General features: G+C 46.1%; 1 protein-coding gene across 1 annotated transcript in view; it reads right to left on the reverse strand.

Moving 5' to 3' along the window:
* The window catches only part of PRKCH (protein kinase C eta), a 130,535-nt gene extending 113,202 nt beyond the window's left edge, over positions 1-17,333 (reverse strand). Inside the window, exon 1 of the mRNA XM_009564404.2 lies at positions 16,710-17,333. Coding sequence (XP_009562699.2) covers positions 16,710-17,069 — 360 coding nt within the window. The 5' untranslated portion in view covers positions 17,070-17,333. The remainder of the gene's footprint in view (positions 1-16,709) is intronic.
* Between the last annotated feature and the right edge of the window lie 765 nt (positions 17,334-18,098).

The raw sequence follows: 18,098 nt of genomic DNA on the forward strand, positions 1-18,098 counted from the left end.
AATTAGATGTTTCTAAAGGTACAAAAGAAAAAAAAGGAGTGCCAAGGCATGCAATCCCTCAGCATTCCTGAAGGTATGATGCTTGCTCCTGGTGTCCAGATGTTACTGTTCATGTCTGTGCTCTAATCCCACAAGGTCCAGCACTGGGAGTCACAGTCAAGTCTTTACATAGCAAAAAGAATGTAGGTTGGGATCCAGTACGCAGCTGACAACACCCAGAAAGGACATGCCATTGCCAACACTTGCTTTGCCAAGTTAGATCATATCCTTTTTGTACAGTGGGTTTTGTTTGTAGGTTTGTTTTCTGGTTTGTGGGTTGGTTTTTCTGGGGGAGGGGGCAAAATACAATAAAAATTTCTGCAAAATAGCTGTTATAAAAAGGGGCGCATAGATGTTCTTTGTAGTGAAAGACTGCGTGGGTTGTGCTGGTTTTGGCTGGGGTAGAATTAACTTTCTTCATAGTAGCTGGTATGGGGCTGTGTTTTGGATTTGTGCTGGAGACAGTGTTGATAACACAGGGATGTTTTAGTTATTGCTGAGCACCGCTTACACAGTGTCAAGGCCTTTTCTGCTCCTCACCCCACCTCATCAGCGAGCAAGATGGGGGAAGAACGCAAGAAGTTGGGAGGACACACGGCTGGGACAGCTGACTCCACCTGACCAAACGGATATTCCACACCATATGATGTTGTGCTCAGCATATAAAGCTAAGGGAAGGTTGGCTGGTGGGGGAGGTTGCTGCTTGAGGATCAGCTGGGCATCCATTGGTTCGTGATGAACAATTGTTTTTATTTGCTTCACTTGTCTTTCTTGGGCTCTATTGCTCTCTCTTTATTATTTTCCTTTTCATTCCAGTTTATTATTATTTTTTTTCGGTTACTAAATTGTTCTTATCTCAACTCATGAGTTTTCTCATTTTTACCCTTCCAATTCTCTTCCCCATATCCTGCAGGGGGGTGGGAGGTGAGCAAGTAGCTGTGTGGTGCTTAGTTGCCCAGTGGAGTTAAACGACAATAGTTGTATATTTGTATAGAAATGACTAGGAAGTTAAAAAAAAATTAAAACAAGAAGCCCCAAAAGCCTGAAGCCACTCACTGCAATAAGAAACAGTCTGTCAGAGACTAGACAATTTTTAGTCCCATCAAGCCTGTGATTACAGTTTTCCTCATCCACCTGACGGGAGAGATGATCTCACCACTGACTTGTGACCGTATAATCACAGCTGACTTCAGCAATTGAGTTGAGACAGGAAGGAGCTGAAAAGCATCAGCCTCCAGCCTTCTCCAGGCCACTGGATGGGTGATAAGGTGCTGTGTCACTGGGAGATGCTGTTCAGCTGATACATCTGGAGAAGGAGGCACTTCTGGGGTTTGCATGCAACTGCAAGCTGACAGACAGCTCATCTACCAACAACACATTGTCACGTATTTCCCTTTTTCAATATTTCTTTTTCCATTTCCAAAGCATGGTTTCAGACGAAGAAGCACTTCTCAACCAACATGACCAAGATGTACCTTGGATTAAAGAAGAAAATCAAGAGAGGAATGGTCTGCTGACAAAAAGGTCAGAACATGGTTGGAGTGTTTTGCCCACATGTCAATCAGGAACATAATCTGATGCTGACCACATTTCCCATCCGAAGCTCGGCATCACTTACAAAGTTGCACAAAATGTTCTCTTCGAACATAGCTTTTGCCGGGGATCACTGCAAGGCCAAGCACAGGGCAACCCTAGGCAAGCCAAGAGCAGGACAGGCTCTGTTGTAAGGCCATCACGTTTAGGACAACTGCTCTCATGTTCCCTCCTTGGTAAATATTTAGTGAATGGAAGGCTTGGCACTTTATCTATGCCACAGCCAGCGCTGCATGTGCTTTATATTACAAACACACATGCTTTTAACTCCAGCCCACTAGCTAATATGTTTAAAAGTATAAATTCCCTTCTAGAGAGAAGTACTTCCCCACCTGGGTGGCACTGCTAATGTGGACCTTATGCTTCTCTTCCCGCTGACAAACAGTCCTTGCTGAGGGGGGGAAACACTACCTTTATTCCCAAAGCAAAATTCTATTCACTCCAGGAAAAGACACATCAATTTTAGTCTTATAACCTTAAACAGAGAGCTTTCACCAGCTGAGAACAGAAATCCCTTGGACAACATTTATCTTCTTTCAAAATAAAATCAAATAACTTCCCTTCTTCAAGGCTTACCGAGCCCTGTAATATAAAGCCGAGAAGCCAGCCAAACAGTTCCTCTCCTTTGTACGATCAGGACGCCTAGTAATGACTTTGGGGAAGAAAATGAAAGAGATACAGTCCCTCTAATAACTGCCATACATCTAGTGAAGCAAATCATTACACTGCAATGCCCTAAGATAGGGAATAAAACACCTAATGCTGTTCAACTCCTACTATTTATGAGCCTAGAGAAGATTACAGAAGTGGTAAGTTAGATCTTAAACTAGCTGAATTGCAGCTGCTGACTATCTAGATCCTTGCCGTCCCTGCAAGAGTATCGGCTTTATATGAATCTAAAAGATTCCTCCTGCAGCCCAGATGCCCTTGAAAGGCTTCTGGGACATTATCACATGCAGTAATATAAAGCACTGCGGTGGTTTTAGACACTGAGATAGAAAGTCTGAACAAGTAATGACCCACTGGAAAATTCGTAGTGAGAAATGGAAAGATCTGGTACTCTTCAAATACCTCGACGTTCTGACTGTGGTTTTGAAGCAAGCCACAACACTGTCTATTGTAAAGAGCACCATTCCTGTGGAAACAGTTGCTTAATGTTGCTGGAGATGGAGTAAGAATAAATACGATAGATGAACAGAACTTTGTGACTACCCATTTACTGGCTGAAAATGTATATGTATTGTTACAAGAACAAAAAAAAGGTCCTGTTCTTATTGTTGACAGTCAAAAAACTACCAGGCACAGATAAGGAATATTTCTGTACAGCTGAAATAATTATGAGAAAAAAGCAAACTCACATTTCTCTGAAAATATTTTCATATGCCCAGGACTATTAACATAAGGAGACTGTTTAGTCAACCTAGCAATGAACCACATATACTGAGAAAGTGTGGATGAGTTTTTTCAAGGCCAGATAGAGTCTTTCAGAATGACCTTTCAGGAGCCAAGCAAGGGGGTAGCAAAGGTTGTTTAAAACCAGCAAGCCTCAGCTATTACTCTTTTCTCACCTAATGTTCTTGTTCAAAACAGGAACAGGCGCTTCCAAAATGTTACTAAAATAAGAAGTGGCATTGCTTAAAAACAATGACTACTGCATATGCATTGCTGAGGCAAGTGTCTTTGCAGTAAGCTTATTTATATATAGAAATAAATCCACTGACCCCCTATTAATCACAAATATGCCATTTTGTATTACAAAGGGAAATGACAAACTTTTAAGGACACAACAGAAACCTTCTGAGACCGCATCCACATGAGCCAAAACATGTGACAACTTGAATGATCATTTTTAATCTTCGAAGGAAACTGCCCAGATCCTACAATTTTATTCTTGACAAAAATCAGAACAGTGAAGCTGGAAAATGAACCACCTGATAATTCTGTATGTAGCTTTAATTCTTCGTTAGAAGACTCTTCTAAAATTCTAGAGTGTAAAAGCTCTTAATTCTAAGAGTTTTGCCCAACAAATCAGTAACCAGAGGGAACACAAGCAAAGGGATTTCTCCTCGTTACATGCATCAGTAAACGAGAACTGAAATGAGTGTGCATTGTGTCCCATCAGTCCCTCAAAACACGTGTTGATGGGCATTTGTACACTACGAGCATCAACACGCTGTGCTCCTGCAGATGTGCAGCCGCACGCAACAGCTGTTTTCCCAAGGCAAGCTAAAAGACATGGCTTTAAACATCCCTTCACTGGTGCTCAGGCAACACCAGAATTGGGTTTTGTACGTGTCCAACAGTGGTTGTAGTTAACTGCCAGGAAGAGCACAGCATTGATTATGAACTGATAAATCACTAACCAAGCTCTTCAGCAGATGCAAGACAAAGAGAAAAGTCATCTTGGAACCAAACTTCGACCAAAATGAGCTGACTGTCCCCAGCCACCCCCAGCGCTTCCCCCATTTTTCTTCCGGCCGTCACCACTCCTCTGCAAAGGCAGCAGAATGGACGCTGCTTTCGCACGTCTCCAAAACCACAGTTCACAGACCACCGCATTAACTCATTCTGTCCTTGACTCATGTTTTCTTTAGCAAGCTTGGCTGTGAAATGGGGTAGGTGAGAAGCACAGACATGAGCAGGAAGTGCTCCACCTCCCCTGCTGCACAGAGACTGCCCATGGGGCAGAGAAGGACAAAAACCTGCTAGGTATCCTCATAGATCTACCCTACACAAACTGCTAGAGCTCACAAGTCACAAGCCTGCCAAAAAACATGCTTCATCATGACTAAACACAAAACCTATTCCTAGCCTGGATGGCTGTGTATGCTTTTACCCAAATGAAAAGGGTTTTATCCATACTAGCGCATGAATGTATTTTGTCTACTACGGGCTGAAAACTATTCTGTGAAGTTACGTAGCAAGGACTGAATTTTTTATGTTTTATTCCTGAGCCCATTAGATACTCCAGAATCCAAGAGTTTGCTCCCCATTCCAACACTGTCACTCCAACATGATGACAAGCCCTAAGAAACTGGATACAGTGAGTCCTGACCTGCAGAGACAGCACTCTAACAGTGAATGCAGGGGTCCTGCTGTCCTTCAGGTAGAACTAGAGATCTCAGCCTGTACAGTTCTGGAATACGCAAGAGAAACCATATCTGCTTCTGTAACACCACTGCCTGTTTCTTTTGTCTCCATAGTACCTTTTTGTCCTTCAAAGGGAAAGGATAGGAGCCTACCGGCTGCGCTCACTAGTGTGGCTCAGAAATGGACCCTTTCTTAGGCATGGGCACAAGAAACTTGGTGCTCTCCTAGGCTCAAACCAAAAACCATTCTGCAAGATTTTGATAAAGAAAGTGAAGCACTATCCTTCCTTGAATCAAGAAGATGGGGAAACACTTCATCAATAATCTTTATTGGTAAAACAGGCTAAGTGTTACTTGAGCTAATTATTTGGAAATGTAGTCGAAGTGAATTACTATCATTAAGTGCTGATGGAGTTGTTATAATAGGGGCTAATTTTTGAGAGGAAGATGGCTTGTTCTAGAAAAGGTGTGTTTCTGCACAGTTTTGCTCCACTCCAAGCCAAGAACAGCATAGTTACTTGTACAGTAGCTACTAAACCACTACAATTATGTCCCACTACGTTAAGGAAGACTTAATAAACCAACACTTTTTTCATAGTGTAGGTCTGTAAGTTGCCACATCATGCATCTCTTGCAAAAACAAGAGGCTTAGACATCTAAAAAAGAGTTATCTCTAACAATCTCCAACAAGCTGCCACCCCTTGACAAGGCAGTCTTGTTGGCAATTCTTGTGGGAGTATCCAAGCTCCTACACTGGACTGTTATTAAGTAAACAGATAATAAAGTGCTAGCTGCGGGGCTCCATCTTCCAAATTGCTTATCAATAGCAGAGCAGTACTTCCACAAAGCCCTCTTAGGAGCTAGAAGATCACATTACACATTTGACACCACTGTATCTTGTGTACTGAATAGTGGGTTCCAGATGAGTAGCTGACAAGAAATCCCACCATGGATTTAGACAGCACAGGAACGCTATCCTCACATGGTTATATTTTCTTCCAGGCTCAGGAGCGTTTGCCTCACAGAATAAATTTTCATTGAATATATTAATGTTAGATGCCTCAGTCTGTGAATGACCTAGATAGAAAACCCAACAGACGGAAGCCAATTCTTTCCTCTATCTCAGAGCTCCATGAGCACTCACTGTGCTCAATCAATAATGCACAACCCATCATTATAAACCCTTGTTGCACGCAAGAGGGAAAGAAACGTGTCCAGTTCTTCTCCCAATTAGACCAGTGCAAAGCTGGCAGCGTAACTCCACTGATGCCAGTGGGAATGCTCCAGTGCAAACCTGGCAAGCAAAAGCAGAGCCAAGCACCTGGCTCCTATTCTGCTGAAACCTCACAGAAGACAGAGGCAAACTTTTTACAGAATTACATTTGACAACAAGTAAGAAAAGAGGAAGACTGCTTTCATATCAATGTTATCAAAAATAGGTGCCAGAAAGAAGTGAGGTATGGAGAGCACCTTTTCATTGAGTGTGCTGAAGCTTACATGTGAGGGAAGGATAAGAATTGGGCCCCATTGCATTAAAGGTTTCCCTCTCTCTTCTTCAGACTTAAAGCATTTACATTTAAAGAGAATTAAAGGATACGAGATAGAAGAAAACATTCAGTAAATCAGTCCCCAGGTTTCACCACTTAGAACATTTTTTCCCCTTTTCTTCTATCCTGAGCAAGAAGTTGACAAGCTCTATGGCCTCATTTTACCAAGGAAAATACATGCAGTACAAAGTAGGAAGTCAGATGGGATGGGCTAGTCTTTCACCAGTTGTTCTCGATCTAGAAGACCTTCCTTATTCTGAAGGAACTTATCCCAGAATTTAATACATTTAGTACAAAATGAGCACACTGACCAGTCTAGGTGGAGAAAATCACTTTGCAGACTAACTTGCACATAGTTTGCCAAGTCCAGTGCTACCAAAGTCGGTAGCTAGTTGTGACTATTTCACTAGATAAAAGCAATTTAAAGTATAGACATACCATACTGATTTTTACTGTCGTAGTAAAACTGTCACTCTCTTTCCTATCCAGACCATAGAGCCAGCCAGCTGCAGTGGACTGACACAACCCTAAATGACCTTCCTGACCATGCATGTCTCTCTGACTCATACCTACTGCACTCAGCACAGTTGCGACTGGTCCCTGCCTGAACCTACTACAGCATCTATAAAGCTGTGAACAACAGCTGTACAGATGGATATTATCTATCCTTCTATATTCCCATATTTCTTTTGGATGTTTTCTACCCAAAAGCCATGAAAGGGTTCCCAAATGAAGACCTCATTGCTACCACAGGAGGTTTAAGATACTGAAGCAAGAGGAGATGTACACAAAAACTTTAATTTACAAGTGTTGTCTTGCTTACACAACAGAGTAAAACGAAATTTACTCAAGAGAAAAAAATAAAACACAGTACTGCACTAAAATGGAGACTAATGACAAAGACCTAAGAAAAAAAGTATGAAACAAGTAAAGGAAAAACAGAAACCAGAAGTGCTATAGGAAGGTGTGAGTTGCTTTTTCAGATGAAATGAGACGGCTGACAAGGCAAAATCCTGCCTCTGAGGATGGATGATACTAAACACATGAGACAAAAGCAGGAAAACCACCTCAGTATTCAGATATGGCATTACCATCTGAAACCCCCCCTCAGCCCATAGATGCACATTTTCACACTACCTGTCAATATAATTTTTACTGTTAGGTGCAATGACCTGGGACAGCACAGAAATGCAGCCTATTTCTCACATCCTCTCTCTCACTCGCCTCCATCTGAGAGGTTACAGGTTGCTGCTGATCTAAGTGATTCCACACTGCAAATGATTTTATCAATTTATTTTTTAAAAATGCAAAGCAGACGTGTAATGCTCTTATACCAAACCACACATCAAGAAATATGCCTTACACGGACATATTTTCCTCCTATCTTCCTTTTGACAGAGATATCTGTGTTGCAATATAAAGTAAAAAAAAAAAACCAAATGTAAAAGAAAATTCCATTAAGATCTGAACAGCATTGTCATGCAGATTATTTATTTTATTTTTTTAATCAATCTCCCATCTCACAAACTGAATTTAGCTACCAAAGCTGTGCAACTTTTGTTTCTGCACCAGTATTTCATCTCCTGGCTGTTCAACAGCAAGGACACCTCCCCTGGAAGGCGTCTGGAGAGCTGCCACCGTATGACCAATACAAATACAACCAACTCACTCATGAAACTCAATACTTACGAAACTTGGCAGGTGAATACCAAGAAGTCTTTTATGTAATGTCATCTACATGTTCACACCCCCCTCCAACCCTCCCTGCCAACATTTTTGGGTATTGGTAAAGCTCATGGGTAACTGCAGTCGCGGCAGCACGAAGTTACTCCAGTGCAGACTGTGCCAACCCAAAGGGCAGGTCTACACCATATAATGAAGCACAAAAATTCCCATCCAGCGACACACAGGGCCAGAGAGCAAGCTGAAATCTTATCCCAGACTTGAAGTCCCAAATGCCCTGTGTCTGTGCAGCCCAGGGCTGCCATCCTTCCCAGGCTGGGCTCAGACATGGCATATAGGCAAGGCACAGCATCCCTTGTCTGCGGTGGATGCACCTCTCCGTCTTGAGGGCTGCATCCTCCCCTCAGGACACAGATCACCAGTGGGCTTGGGAGCACAAAGCTTTCTGGAGATGCAGTAGGTCCCACAAGGAAAGCAGTGGCCAAAACCATCTCCTCTGCCTCCAACGTGCTCCCCACTGGAGGAGCCCCAGGAAAGAGCAAAGCAGGGAGCGGGCTGTCAGCCGATAAAACTGCTCTGGCAGGCCTGTAGAATAGATCTGGTAATCAATCAGATGCCTCTCATCTAGCATAACAAGGGCACACAAGGCCTCGCAGGGACAGAGAAAAAGCAATTTTTTCCATCACCTTCGGCCCAGCACAGACACTGAGATTTTAGCACTAAATATCAGTAGCACTTGAATTAGTGAGGGAACATTGGTCTTGCACGGCATCGCACTAAGGCAGCAAAACTTAGCTGTTTGCAGTGCTGGCTCTCAAAACAAAGCAGGATGGGTTCCTCAGCGATTGACTTCCCTGAGCGATGAGAACATCTCATGATACCAAAAGATAAAAAAAAGTCATTGGCGTTGCAGAAATTTAAATCCTTTGTCTGGCTTGTCCTAAGTGGTTTAGCAACATTAATTGGATGCTTCAGGATGCACTTTGTTTTAGACATCCATTTGCTATTTTGTTATAATTATAAAGCAAATCTTTCCCTTGCAACTAGCCAGGGCTTCTTGTACCAGCACAACTGAGGGGCATGTCTCGGGAGAGGAACAACCACCTGGTGAGCTCCTCCAGGACATGATGCCAGGTTACTTATCCAGGACTCCAGCCTGGTTCACTCCACAACCCCACAAATAACACAGGAGTAGAAGAAGCCATCAGAACAAAGATTGCTCACTGTCTTCAGAAGAAATTAAGTCCATAGCTTAGTTTGACATATATTAACTATGCATAAATAGGTTGAGATTTGGGAGGCAAGAAGCCGTGATGCCTGATCCAGAATCCTGTACAAAAGCTGCCAGAAATGTGTTTCACTTGGTAACTCTTCTGCTCGTCTTTTTCTCCATGGTTACACAAAATGTCCCCGATTTCTTGATTGTATTAGCAAAGCACAATAGCTACAATCAAGCCTAAAACATCAAAGGAGCTTTAATAGTTCGCAAAGAAAGGGTGGGAGTCTTATTCACTTCAGTAAGGGATGTGCTTTCATATTGAATTACACTGTAAATCAGTCGACTTTCTAATGGCATTTCAATAGCTTAAACAGCCCCCTTGACAATCTTTTCTGCAGGGTTTATTGCCTATAAGCTCAAAATGGCCAGAAACCAAATCATTACTCAGAAAATACTCCAAACAGAAAGCCTCAGACAGCCTGGATGAAATGCATTGTTACAGGGAGACCTGCAGTAAAAGCTAAATACAAAACACATACAGAGCAAGGCAAGACCGGCGGGGTGCAGAATGCAGGGCTGGGGACAGGGCTTCCTGCGGGTGCTGGGCTCACTTCTGCTGTGGTCACCCACCCTCCTCTGCACACCACCTCTCTGAAAAGAGCAACCCCAGGTCTGAAAACACACTTAGGAGTTGCTCCTGCTGTGGATCGAGAATTGGCTGGACAGCCAGGCCCAAAGGGTTCTGGTAAACGGAGTTAACTCCAGCTGGGGGCTGGTCGCAAGTGGGGTCCCTCAGGGCACAGTGCTGGGTCCAGTCATGTTCAATGTCTTTATCAATGACCTGGATGAAGGCATTGAGTGCACCCTTAGCAAGTTTGCAGATGACACTAAGCTGGGTGGAAGTGTGGTTCTGATGGAGGGTAGGGAGGCTCTGCAAAGGGACCTGAACAGGCTGGACTGCTGGGCTGAGACCAATGGCATGAGGCTTAACAAGGCCAAATGACGGGTCCTGCACTTGGGGCATAACAACCCTATGCAGCGCTACAGACTGGGGGAAGAGTGGCTGGAGAGCTGCCTAGAGGAGAAGGACCTGGGGGTAATGGTTGACAGCCGACTGAACATGGGCCAGCAGTGTGCCCAGGTGGCCAACAAGGCCAATGGCATCTTGGCTTGGATCAGAAACGGCGTGACCAGCAGGTCCAGGGAGGTGATTCTCCCTCTGTACTCGGCACTGGTGAGACCGCACCTTGAGTACTGTGTTCAGTTCTGGGCCCCTCACCACAAGAAGGATGTTGAGGCTCTGGAGCGTGTCCAGAGAAGAGCAATGAAGCTGGTGAGGGGGCTGGAGAACAAGTCTTACGAGGAGCAGCTGAGAGAGCTGGGGTTGTTCAGCCTGGAGAGAAGGAGACTGAGGGGAGACCTTATTGCTCTCTACAACTACCTGAAAGGAGGTTGTGGAGAGGAGGGAGCTGGGCTCTTCTCCCCAGTGACAGGGGACAGGACAAGGGGGAATGGCCTCAAGCTGTGCCAGGGGAGGTTCAGATTGGATATCAGGAAAAAAAAATTCACAGAAAGGGTCACCAGGCACTGGCAGAGGCTGCCCAGGGAGGTGGCTGAGTCACCATCGCTGGAGGTGATAAAAGACGGGTAGACATGGTGCTCAGGGACATGGTTTAGTGGCAGATAGGAATGGTTGGACTCAATGATTCAATAAGTCTTTTCCAACCTGGTGATTCTATGACTCCATGACTAAGGCTGCTGAAGAGGACACAGGCATTAGCCCTTGGCCTGCTCCCTCTCCTTTTCACCAGGGCCCGCAGATAGTTCAGCAGCAACACCACCAGCTGAGCAACAGGCAGCAGCCAAAATAGAAAGTTAGCCCTGGCATGAAAGTCAACCCCAGCAACCACATTAGCAAGGGCTTTGAAAAACAACTCCAGAAAACCTTGCGTGATTACATGAGTTGAGTCCTCTCCTAGTGCCTGCTCCACTCCACACCAAGAAGCTGCCACAAAGCCAGAGAGCCGAAGAGCCAGTGCATGGGCTGGCAGACAAAGGTAGAGCAGGCTGACAAGCCAGCGGACCAGGATCTGGCTGTAAACCTACATGCCCACCACGTTGTGGAGCCACAGGCTTGGGTGCCTTTCAGTGGAGTCCAAGTTGAGCTTTTGGCTCAGCTGTGGTGATATTTGCACAGCCTATCCCAGCCAAACTGCACTGGCTGGGTAAGTATTCCCCTCACTTCCCTACTTCTCTGGCATTCCCAGAGCACTTCCCAGCTCCAACAGCATCAAAGCAACGGTTCTTAGAACATAGCTGTGGAAAATCAGACTAAAGAACACACTAGAAAACTGGTACTGTAGTGGGACCAGGCACCCAACTGCATGAAGGTGAGCCAAACCAATACCTTCTGTACCCAATTCAAAGCCAGGACACAAACTCCAGTGCCACAGACCCCTAAGGCATCGCAATGGCACCAACCACTGGAAACAAGCTCTTCTCGTGCTTTGATCAAATCTTTCCAGCCTCACACACTCTCAAGCAAAATGTCTGTGTTCTCCAGGGATGCTCCCAATTGCCAGCCAGGCCATTTATTGAGGAGAAGCTCGTGGATGAGTGAGAAATAGGACTCCTAGCTCAACTTCTCATATTGAAACGGGGCAGTATGTGTGCAGCTCTTCGTGACAGTCAGCTCTAGTTTTTCTCATTTGCCTCGATCAGTAAAATTGTTACTTAGCATCACACACCCCAGGATTATTTAATACCTGACAAAGAGCAGCGTTTTTTTCCACCATCTACTCCACTCCACAAGCTGCAGGTGGGCACAAGCTTATCCAGACACATGATATTGCATCACAAAATTCTCTGTCAACAGCTATGAAGTATTTTTGGCTTCCTGATGTAAGTTTTGCCCACCTGGAGAACACTCTGCAGTGAAGCGGGAGTCAAAACAAGAAGCAACCGTATCGTATTTGACCTGCAGCAGCCTGGCTCCCTGCCGAGGTCATGATGCTCTGTGGAAGAAGTTTCATTCTCCTGTAACTCTTCAATGTAATGTTCAATAAAAACAACTGCATATAAACTTGGGTAAAGCAACTCGTTTTGCCTTAAGAAAGAAAAAAAAATCATAGGAAAGGATACAGGTGAAAGAGCTCAAGCTACCAAACACACTAGAATTATTTGTCTTAATCTCTTCCTGCACACATGAGCAAATGGTAACAAACTCATCAGGAAGTTGCAATTGGCTCATTAATCTTGTAGTCCATCTGTTATCTAATTTCCTTTGGTATACTCTGATAATTTGCTACTTGAAGATCCAGGTTTAATTCTAACTCCTTGTTAAAGTCCTAGAAATTAATACATCTCTACTCAGGGACTAACAATTTTTACACTCATAATGAAATAATCCCCTAGTAACATTGCAATTCAGTATGTATAAACAGTGTTTCCCAAAGCTTAAAAATTTCTTCAGCTACTACATAAAACTCATAGGAATAATCCTAACCATTGTAAATCTCTCCCCTTTCAATTACAACTCAGTACTCCAAATTATTTATGTTGTTCCACTGACATATGACTGCCTCTTACACTGCACTCAGAGACAGCTAAAGAGACAAAACTACCTTTTAAAGATGCATATGCTGAGTAAAAAGACCTTGGCACATGCCACTGAAAAATTAAATCCTTTAAAAAAACAAGTTTCAATCCTGATATAAACCCTAACATAACAGCTTTCGGATAGCAGCCAGCTTCATTCTCCACTGCGCTGCACCTGGCAGGGTCACGCGCACCTGTGGAAAATGCTACCATTCAGGTTTGCACAATTTCACACCCACACAGGAAAATGCCTACCAGAAAGAACACAGCACCAGAGAGATCACTCCTGGTTTTAACTACATTAAAGCCTGCTGAAGGCAACATGGCATTTAATTGACAATATTAATAAAAAGTACTGCTCTGCGACTTGACAAGTAAATACAAGAAATGGGAAAGAGAGACGAGGATCTTCAAGTTAATAAGCACTTGCAGATTTGATCTGTGTAAAATTAGTCAGATGTGTTTAACAACTAATACGCAAATTAAAAAATATCCAGACCATGCTAATGTGTTTACTAGCAAGCTTCAGAAAACAGTCAAAAAGGTTAGGAGACAAAGGGTGACTTTTTAAGAGTTTTTGGAAAATGAATTTTAATGCAAACCACGAGCAGAGAACTCTGCCCCAGTACCCAGTGGGATGACTCAGGTGCATATGCATTACTGATGAGACAGTTCATGTCCATACACTTACTCATCTGCATAAGTGTTTGGGGTCATAATTGCAGTGATGTACCTGCAAGTCATCGGGGAAGCACCAGTGCTTACACACCAACTGCTCCTACTTGCCCCTCACTGATGCTTCTGACAGTTCCCACAAGAGACAACTAATCACTTTTTTTTCCAGCAGGAGAAAATCCACGTTTATAAACAGAGCAGCATGAGCCTGAGAGCTTGCACTGAACCTGTCAGACCAGCATGTGAGCAAAGGAATAGCCCAGGTAATGCCTGGCAGCTTGGTTCCCTGGAGGAGAGCTCATGGAGCAGAGGCAGACAGCTGCCCTGCTTGGCTGTTATCAATCCAAGAGGCATTTGAAGTTCACCAATATATTGTTGTCCTTGTCTTTGAAAATGAATGTAAAAATTCTGTTTCAAATCAAAATGAAACATTGTGCACAGCCAAGCATAAGTCACATCAAACTTTGAGGATGCACCAATTTTGCGCTCATTCCATTCACTCCTCGCTTGCCTATATGTGCTTTTGCTTTGGGAGTGGAAAAGGGCAGTGTGAAGGATTTCATAGTGGACAATAGCAAATCATATACAAATCCCTTGTGGTGTCTTGTATCGTGCCAACAGTTCATGCACCTTGGATTAGTGCAAACCAGCATTTCCTACCCTTCTGATTACACAAAACGCCATGACAGCCTTGCTGGATTTGTCAAGGCATATTAAATTATCAGGGCAAGATGCTGTTCCCTGTCATCATACGATGCTGGCTGCACGCTATGCAAGATGTTAATGAAGCAAGTCAAAAGGGAGGGCAGAGGAGAAAGGGAACAGAAGACGAACGCTTGCTCACTCCCAATAAATCCACCTCAACTGTAGTTTTCAGACACTAACAGAGAACGGGTCAGCAGCTCTGATCTGTCTACATGCCCAGATATAACATCAGTTTATACCAGCCTAGTTATAAAACTCACTGATGTCCCACCCCATTGCACCACCAACTGACAGGTACAGTAGTTCACAAAACTTGTGCTTATACAGCAGGGATAAGAAACTTTTCTCTCGCCAAAGACCAAACAAACATTTCAGGCACCTTGGCAGGCCACGTACTGCTTCTGTCTTAAAAATCAGCACTGCAGGATATATGAGTGAAAGAAACAGTGGGCCCCTGGACACGCACACATCCACCTGAGGCAATATTATTACAGATATTTTGGTAATGTAAATAAGGCCACCACCTTCGCAAGAGAGGAGTCCATGTAGCCAGACCTGGTGCCACCAGGACTGTAGCTTCCCAAGAGGATCAAGCCTCTCTCAATAGCAAAGAGGAAACATTCCCACCAGCAAACCAAACATGAAGAAAAGCCTCAAAACCACAGCTCTGTCTTGAACTCATTCCTTCATTCTGGCCCATAGGAGTCCTTTCTGTATCTAAAACTGGTTTAGTACAAGTCCCAGGAGCCATTCCTCTCCAGCAGCACAACTAGCCTGAGACACTGGGCACAAGCACATCCCAGGGAACTCTGCTCTGGCTGTAATGTCAGGAGCAAGACCTGAGCTAACTGATTTGAGGCTAGCTTGGATCCCTCCATGAGACACAAGATCACATCAGTGACTGACTGAGACAGATCGCCTTTAGTGAGTGAACCTCAAGCTTATCCATAGGGTACTTAAGTACACCAGAAGAAGAAGAAGAAGAAAAATAAGGACCAATATACATCTATTAATCAGTCCTGCCACTGATATTTCACTGTAATACCTCAGAGGTGCAGCATCACACCTCAGTTACAAACACCGGCTGAGAACAGAAAGCACCAGCACTCTCCCCAGTGATACGATAGAGATGCCTATCTGTGCTCTACACTGTCAGCTCTCTTTCCTCCACGTCTGATTTTATTGTGCTGGTTACCTGACCACACGTGCTGAACTTCCTGGCCTCAAAAAGTTAATACCTATATTAACCTTGAAAATTCTCAGCCCTTCTGCACCTTGCCTACCCAGTAGAAATGCCTTTTTTTCCCCTTATGTTTTAACCTAAGAAGCAAACCACTGTCTGGATCAATACAGTCACTTTCTCCTTCACAGTACTGGAAAGCAAAGGCACAACTTTAGAGCCTGTAGTATTCCTTTCACTTACCATTAGAACTAATACATAAATGAGGTTCTCTGGGCTGGATGCACACGACATCTACTTGGAAACAACCTAGAATTATCTGCAAGTGAAAATGTGTTCAACCAACACAGCAGTGCACATAAGAGACACAAAACTAGTCCTGCCATTCTGTTAAGAAGTCAAAGAAATCTGCGTGCACACATCAAACAATTGTGCAAGCATTTATAGATCTGAGCAGAAATACACCCAACCCCAAGTATCCAAGTTTCCAAGTACGTATCTGTGTGTTAAGCCAAAGACGGACTGTGTGAGTCTGCAGTTGTATTTTGCTGGTTATCACAGAATCATAGAATCAAAGAATAGTTTGGGTTGGAAGGGACCTTAAAGATCACCTAATTCAAACCCCGCTGCCATAGGCAGGGACACCTCCCCCTGGCTCAGGCTGCCCAAGGCCCCATCCATCCTGGCCTTGAACACCTCCAGGGATGGGGCAGCCACAACTTCCCTGGGCAGCCTGTGCCAGTGTCTCACCACTCTCATGGTGAAGAAATTCTTCCTAGTGTATAGTCCAAATCTGCCCCTCTCCAGTTTATACTCATTGTCCCTCATTCCATCACTACAAGCCTTTGTAAACAGCCCCTTCCCAGCTTTCTTGTAGCCCCTTCAGGTACTGGAAGGTCGCTATAAAGTCTCCTCAGGACCCTCTCTTCTCCAAGCTGAACAAGCCCAACTCTCTCAACCTGTCCTCATATGGGAGGTTCTCCAGCCCTCTCATCATCTTTGTAGCCCTCCTCAGGACCCGTTCCAACAGCTCCATCTCCTTCTTATGTTGAGGATTTCAGAACTGGACACAATCACATATTATCGGTTCCCTCTCTGCTACCCTGCAAAGAGGAGAGACTTCACCACGCTCAGCTACAATGTCTCGCCCCTCAACCTGTGACAGCTGAGATGTTTTGTTCTTAGCTTCTCCAAAAGTATGAGCTAAAACAGCAGTCAAAACAGATCCAGAGCACCGGGGCACGAGCAGAGCAGTGAAGGTACAGCTGTGCACACGCAGACACGCGCATCTGCAGCTCGGGCGTGCGACGACAAGCCCCGAGCACCCTTGGGGCGCCTTCATTCATTCCGAGAGGAGCTCCCCGAGACGGCCACCCACTCACCCAGCCTTCGAAGCTGTCGCCGGAACCCGCGGAGCGCAGGAGGTCTTGGAAGGGCAACGTGCAGTTGGCCACGAAGTCATCGTAGCCTATGGGGGTGTCGTGGAAGACGGACAGCTCGATCTGGTGCCCGTCGGTGACCGTGGCGGAGAACTCCTCGTTGTAGGTGGGTTTGTTGGTCTTCTGCTTGGTGCTGGTCTGCCCCACGCGCACCTGGTCCACGCTGACGGTGACATAAGGGTCCAGGAGCTGGTAGCCCTTGCGGAAAAGCGAGTGCCGGAGGGACCAGCGGGTGGGCTGCAAGCCCACCGCCTCCCCGATGCGCACCTTCAGGTACCCGTTGAACTTCATGGCTCCGGACATCGCCGGCAGCCGGAGGAGAGCCCGAGCCAACCCAGCCGGGAGGGCAGCCGGCCCCGCCGTGCCTCCTCAGGGGGGGCGGGCGGTGGCAGCGATCCGCCCCCGGCACATGCGGGGCTCCCAGCACCGCCCCAGCCCGGCACCGGCTCCCGGCACCGCCCAGCCCGGCACGGGCTCCCAGCACCGCCCAGCCCGGCACCGGCTCCGAGCACCGCCCAGCCCGGCACCGGCTCCGAGCACCGCCCAGCCCGGCACCGGCTCCCAGCACCGCCCAGCCCGGCACGGGCTCCGAGCACCGCCCAGCCCGGCACGGGCTCCCAGCACCGCCCCAGCCCGGCCCCGCAGCGCCCCGGCGGGAGGAGCCGCCAACCCGCGCCCAGGGGCGGCACCGCCGTGACCCCGCCCTGCCCGGCCCGGGGGAGCCTCGCCCTGACCGGTCCCGTCCAGTTCGTTCAGAACGATGGTCCCTCTGGTGATGTTGCACCGCATCCCGCCCCGTCCTGTGCCGTCCAGTTCCATCCCGGGGATGCCCCCGCTCCTAAAATCATAGAATCATTAGGGTTGGAAGGGACCTTAAAGATGATCCAGTTCCACCCCCGTGCCATGGGCAGGGACACCTCCCACTGGCTCAGGCTGCCCAAGGCCCCATCCAACCTGGCCTTGAACACCTCCAGGGATGGGGCAGCCACAGCTTCCCGGAACAACCTGTGCCAGTGTCTCACCAATCTCATGGTGAAGAAATTCCTAATGTCCAGTCTAAATCTGCCCGTCTCCAGTTTGTAGCCGTTCGCCCTCATCCTGTCCCCACAAGCCTTTATGGATAGCCCCTTCCCAGCTTTCCTGTAGCCCCTTCAGGTACTGGAAGGTCGCTATAAGATCTCCTGACCCACCCTGTCCCGTCCATTCCATTCAGTTCCATCCCGGGGATGCCCCCACTCTGACCCATCCCGTCTCGGGGGTGCCTTCACCCCTGCCCTCTCCCTGTCTTGTCCCATCCAGTTCCATCCCAGGGATGCCCCCGCTCCAGACCAT

This window comes from Cuculus canorus, chromosome 5 (assembly GCF_017976375.1).
Source record: "Cuculus canorus isolate bCucCan1 chromosome 5, bCucCan1.pri, whole genome shotgun sequence".
In the NCBI taxonomy this organism is placed as follows: Eukaryota; Metazoa; Chordata; class Aves; order Cuculiformes; family Cuculidae; genus Cuculus; species Cuculus canorus.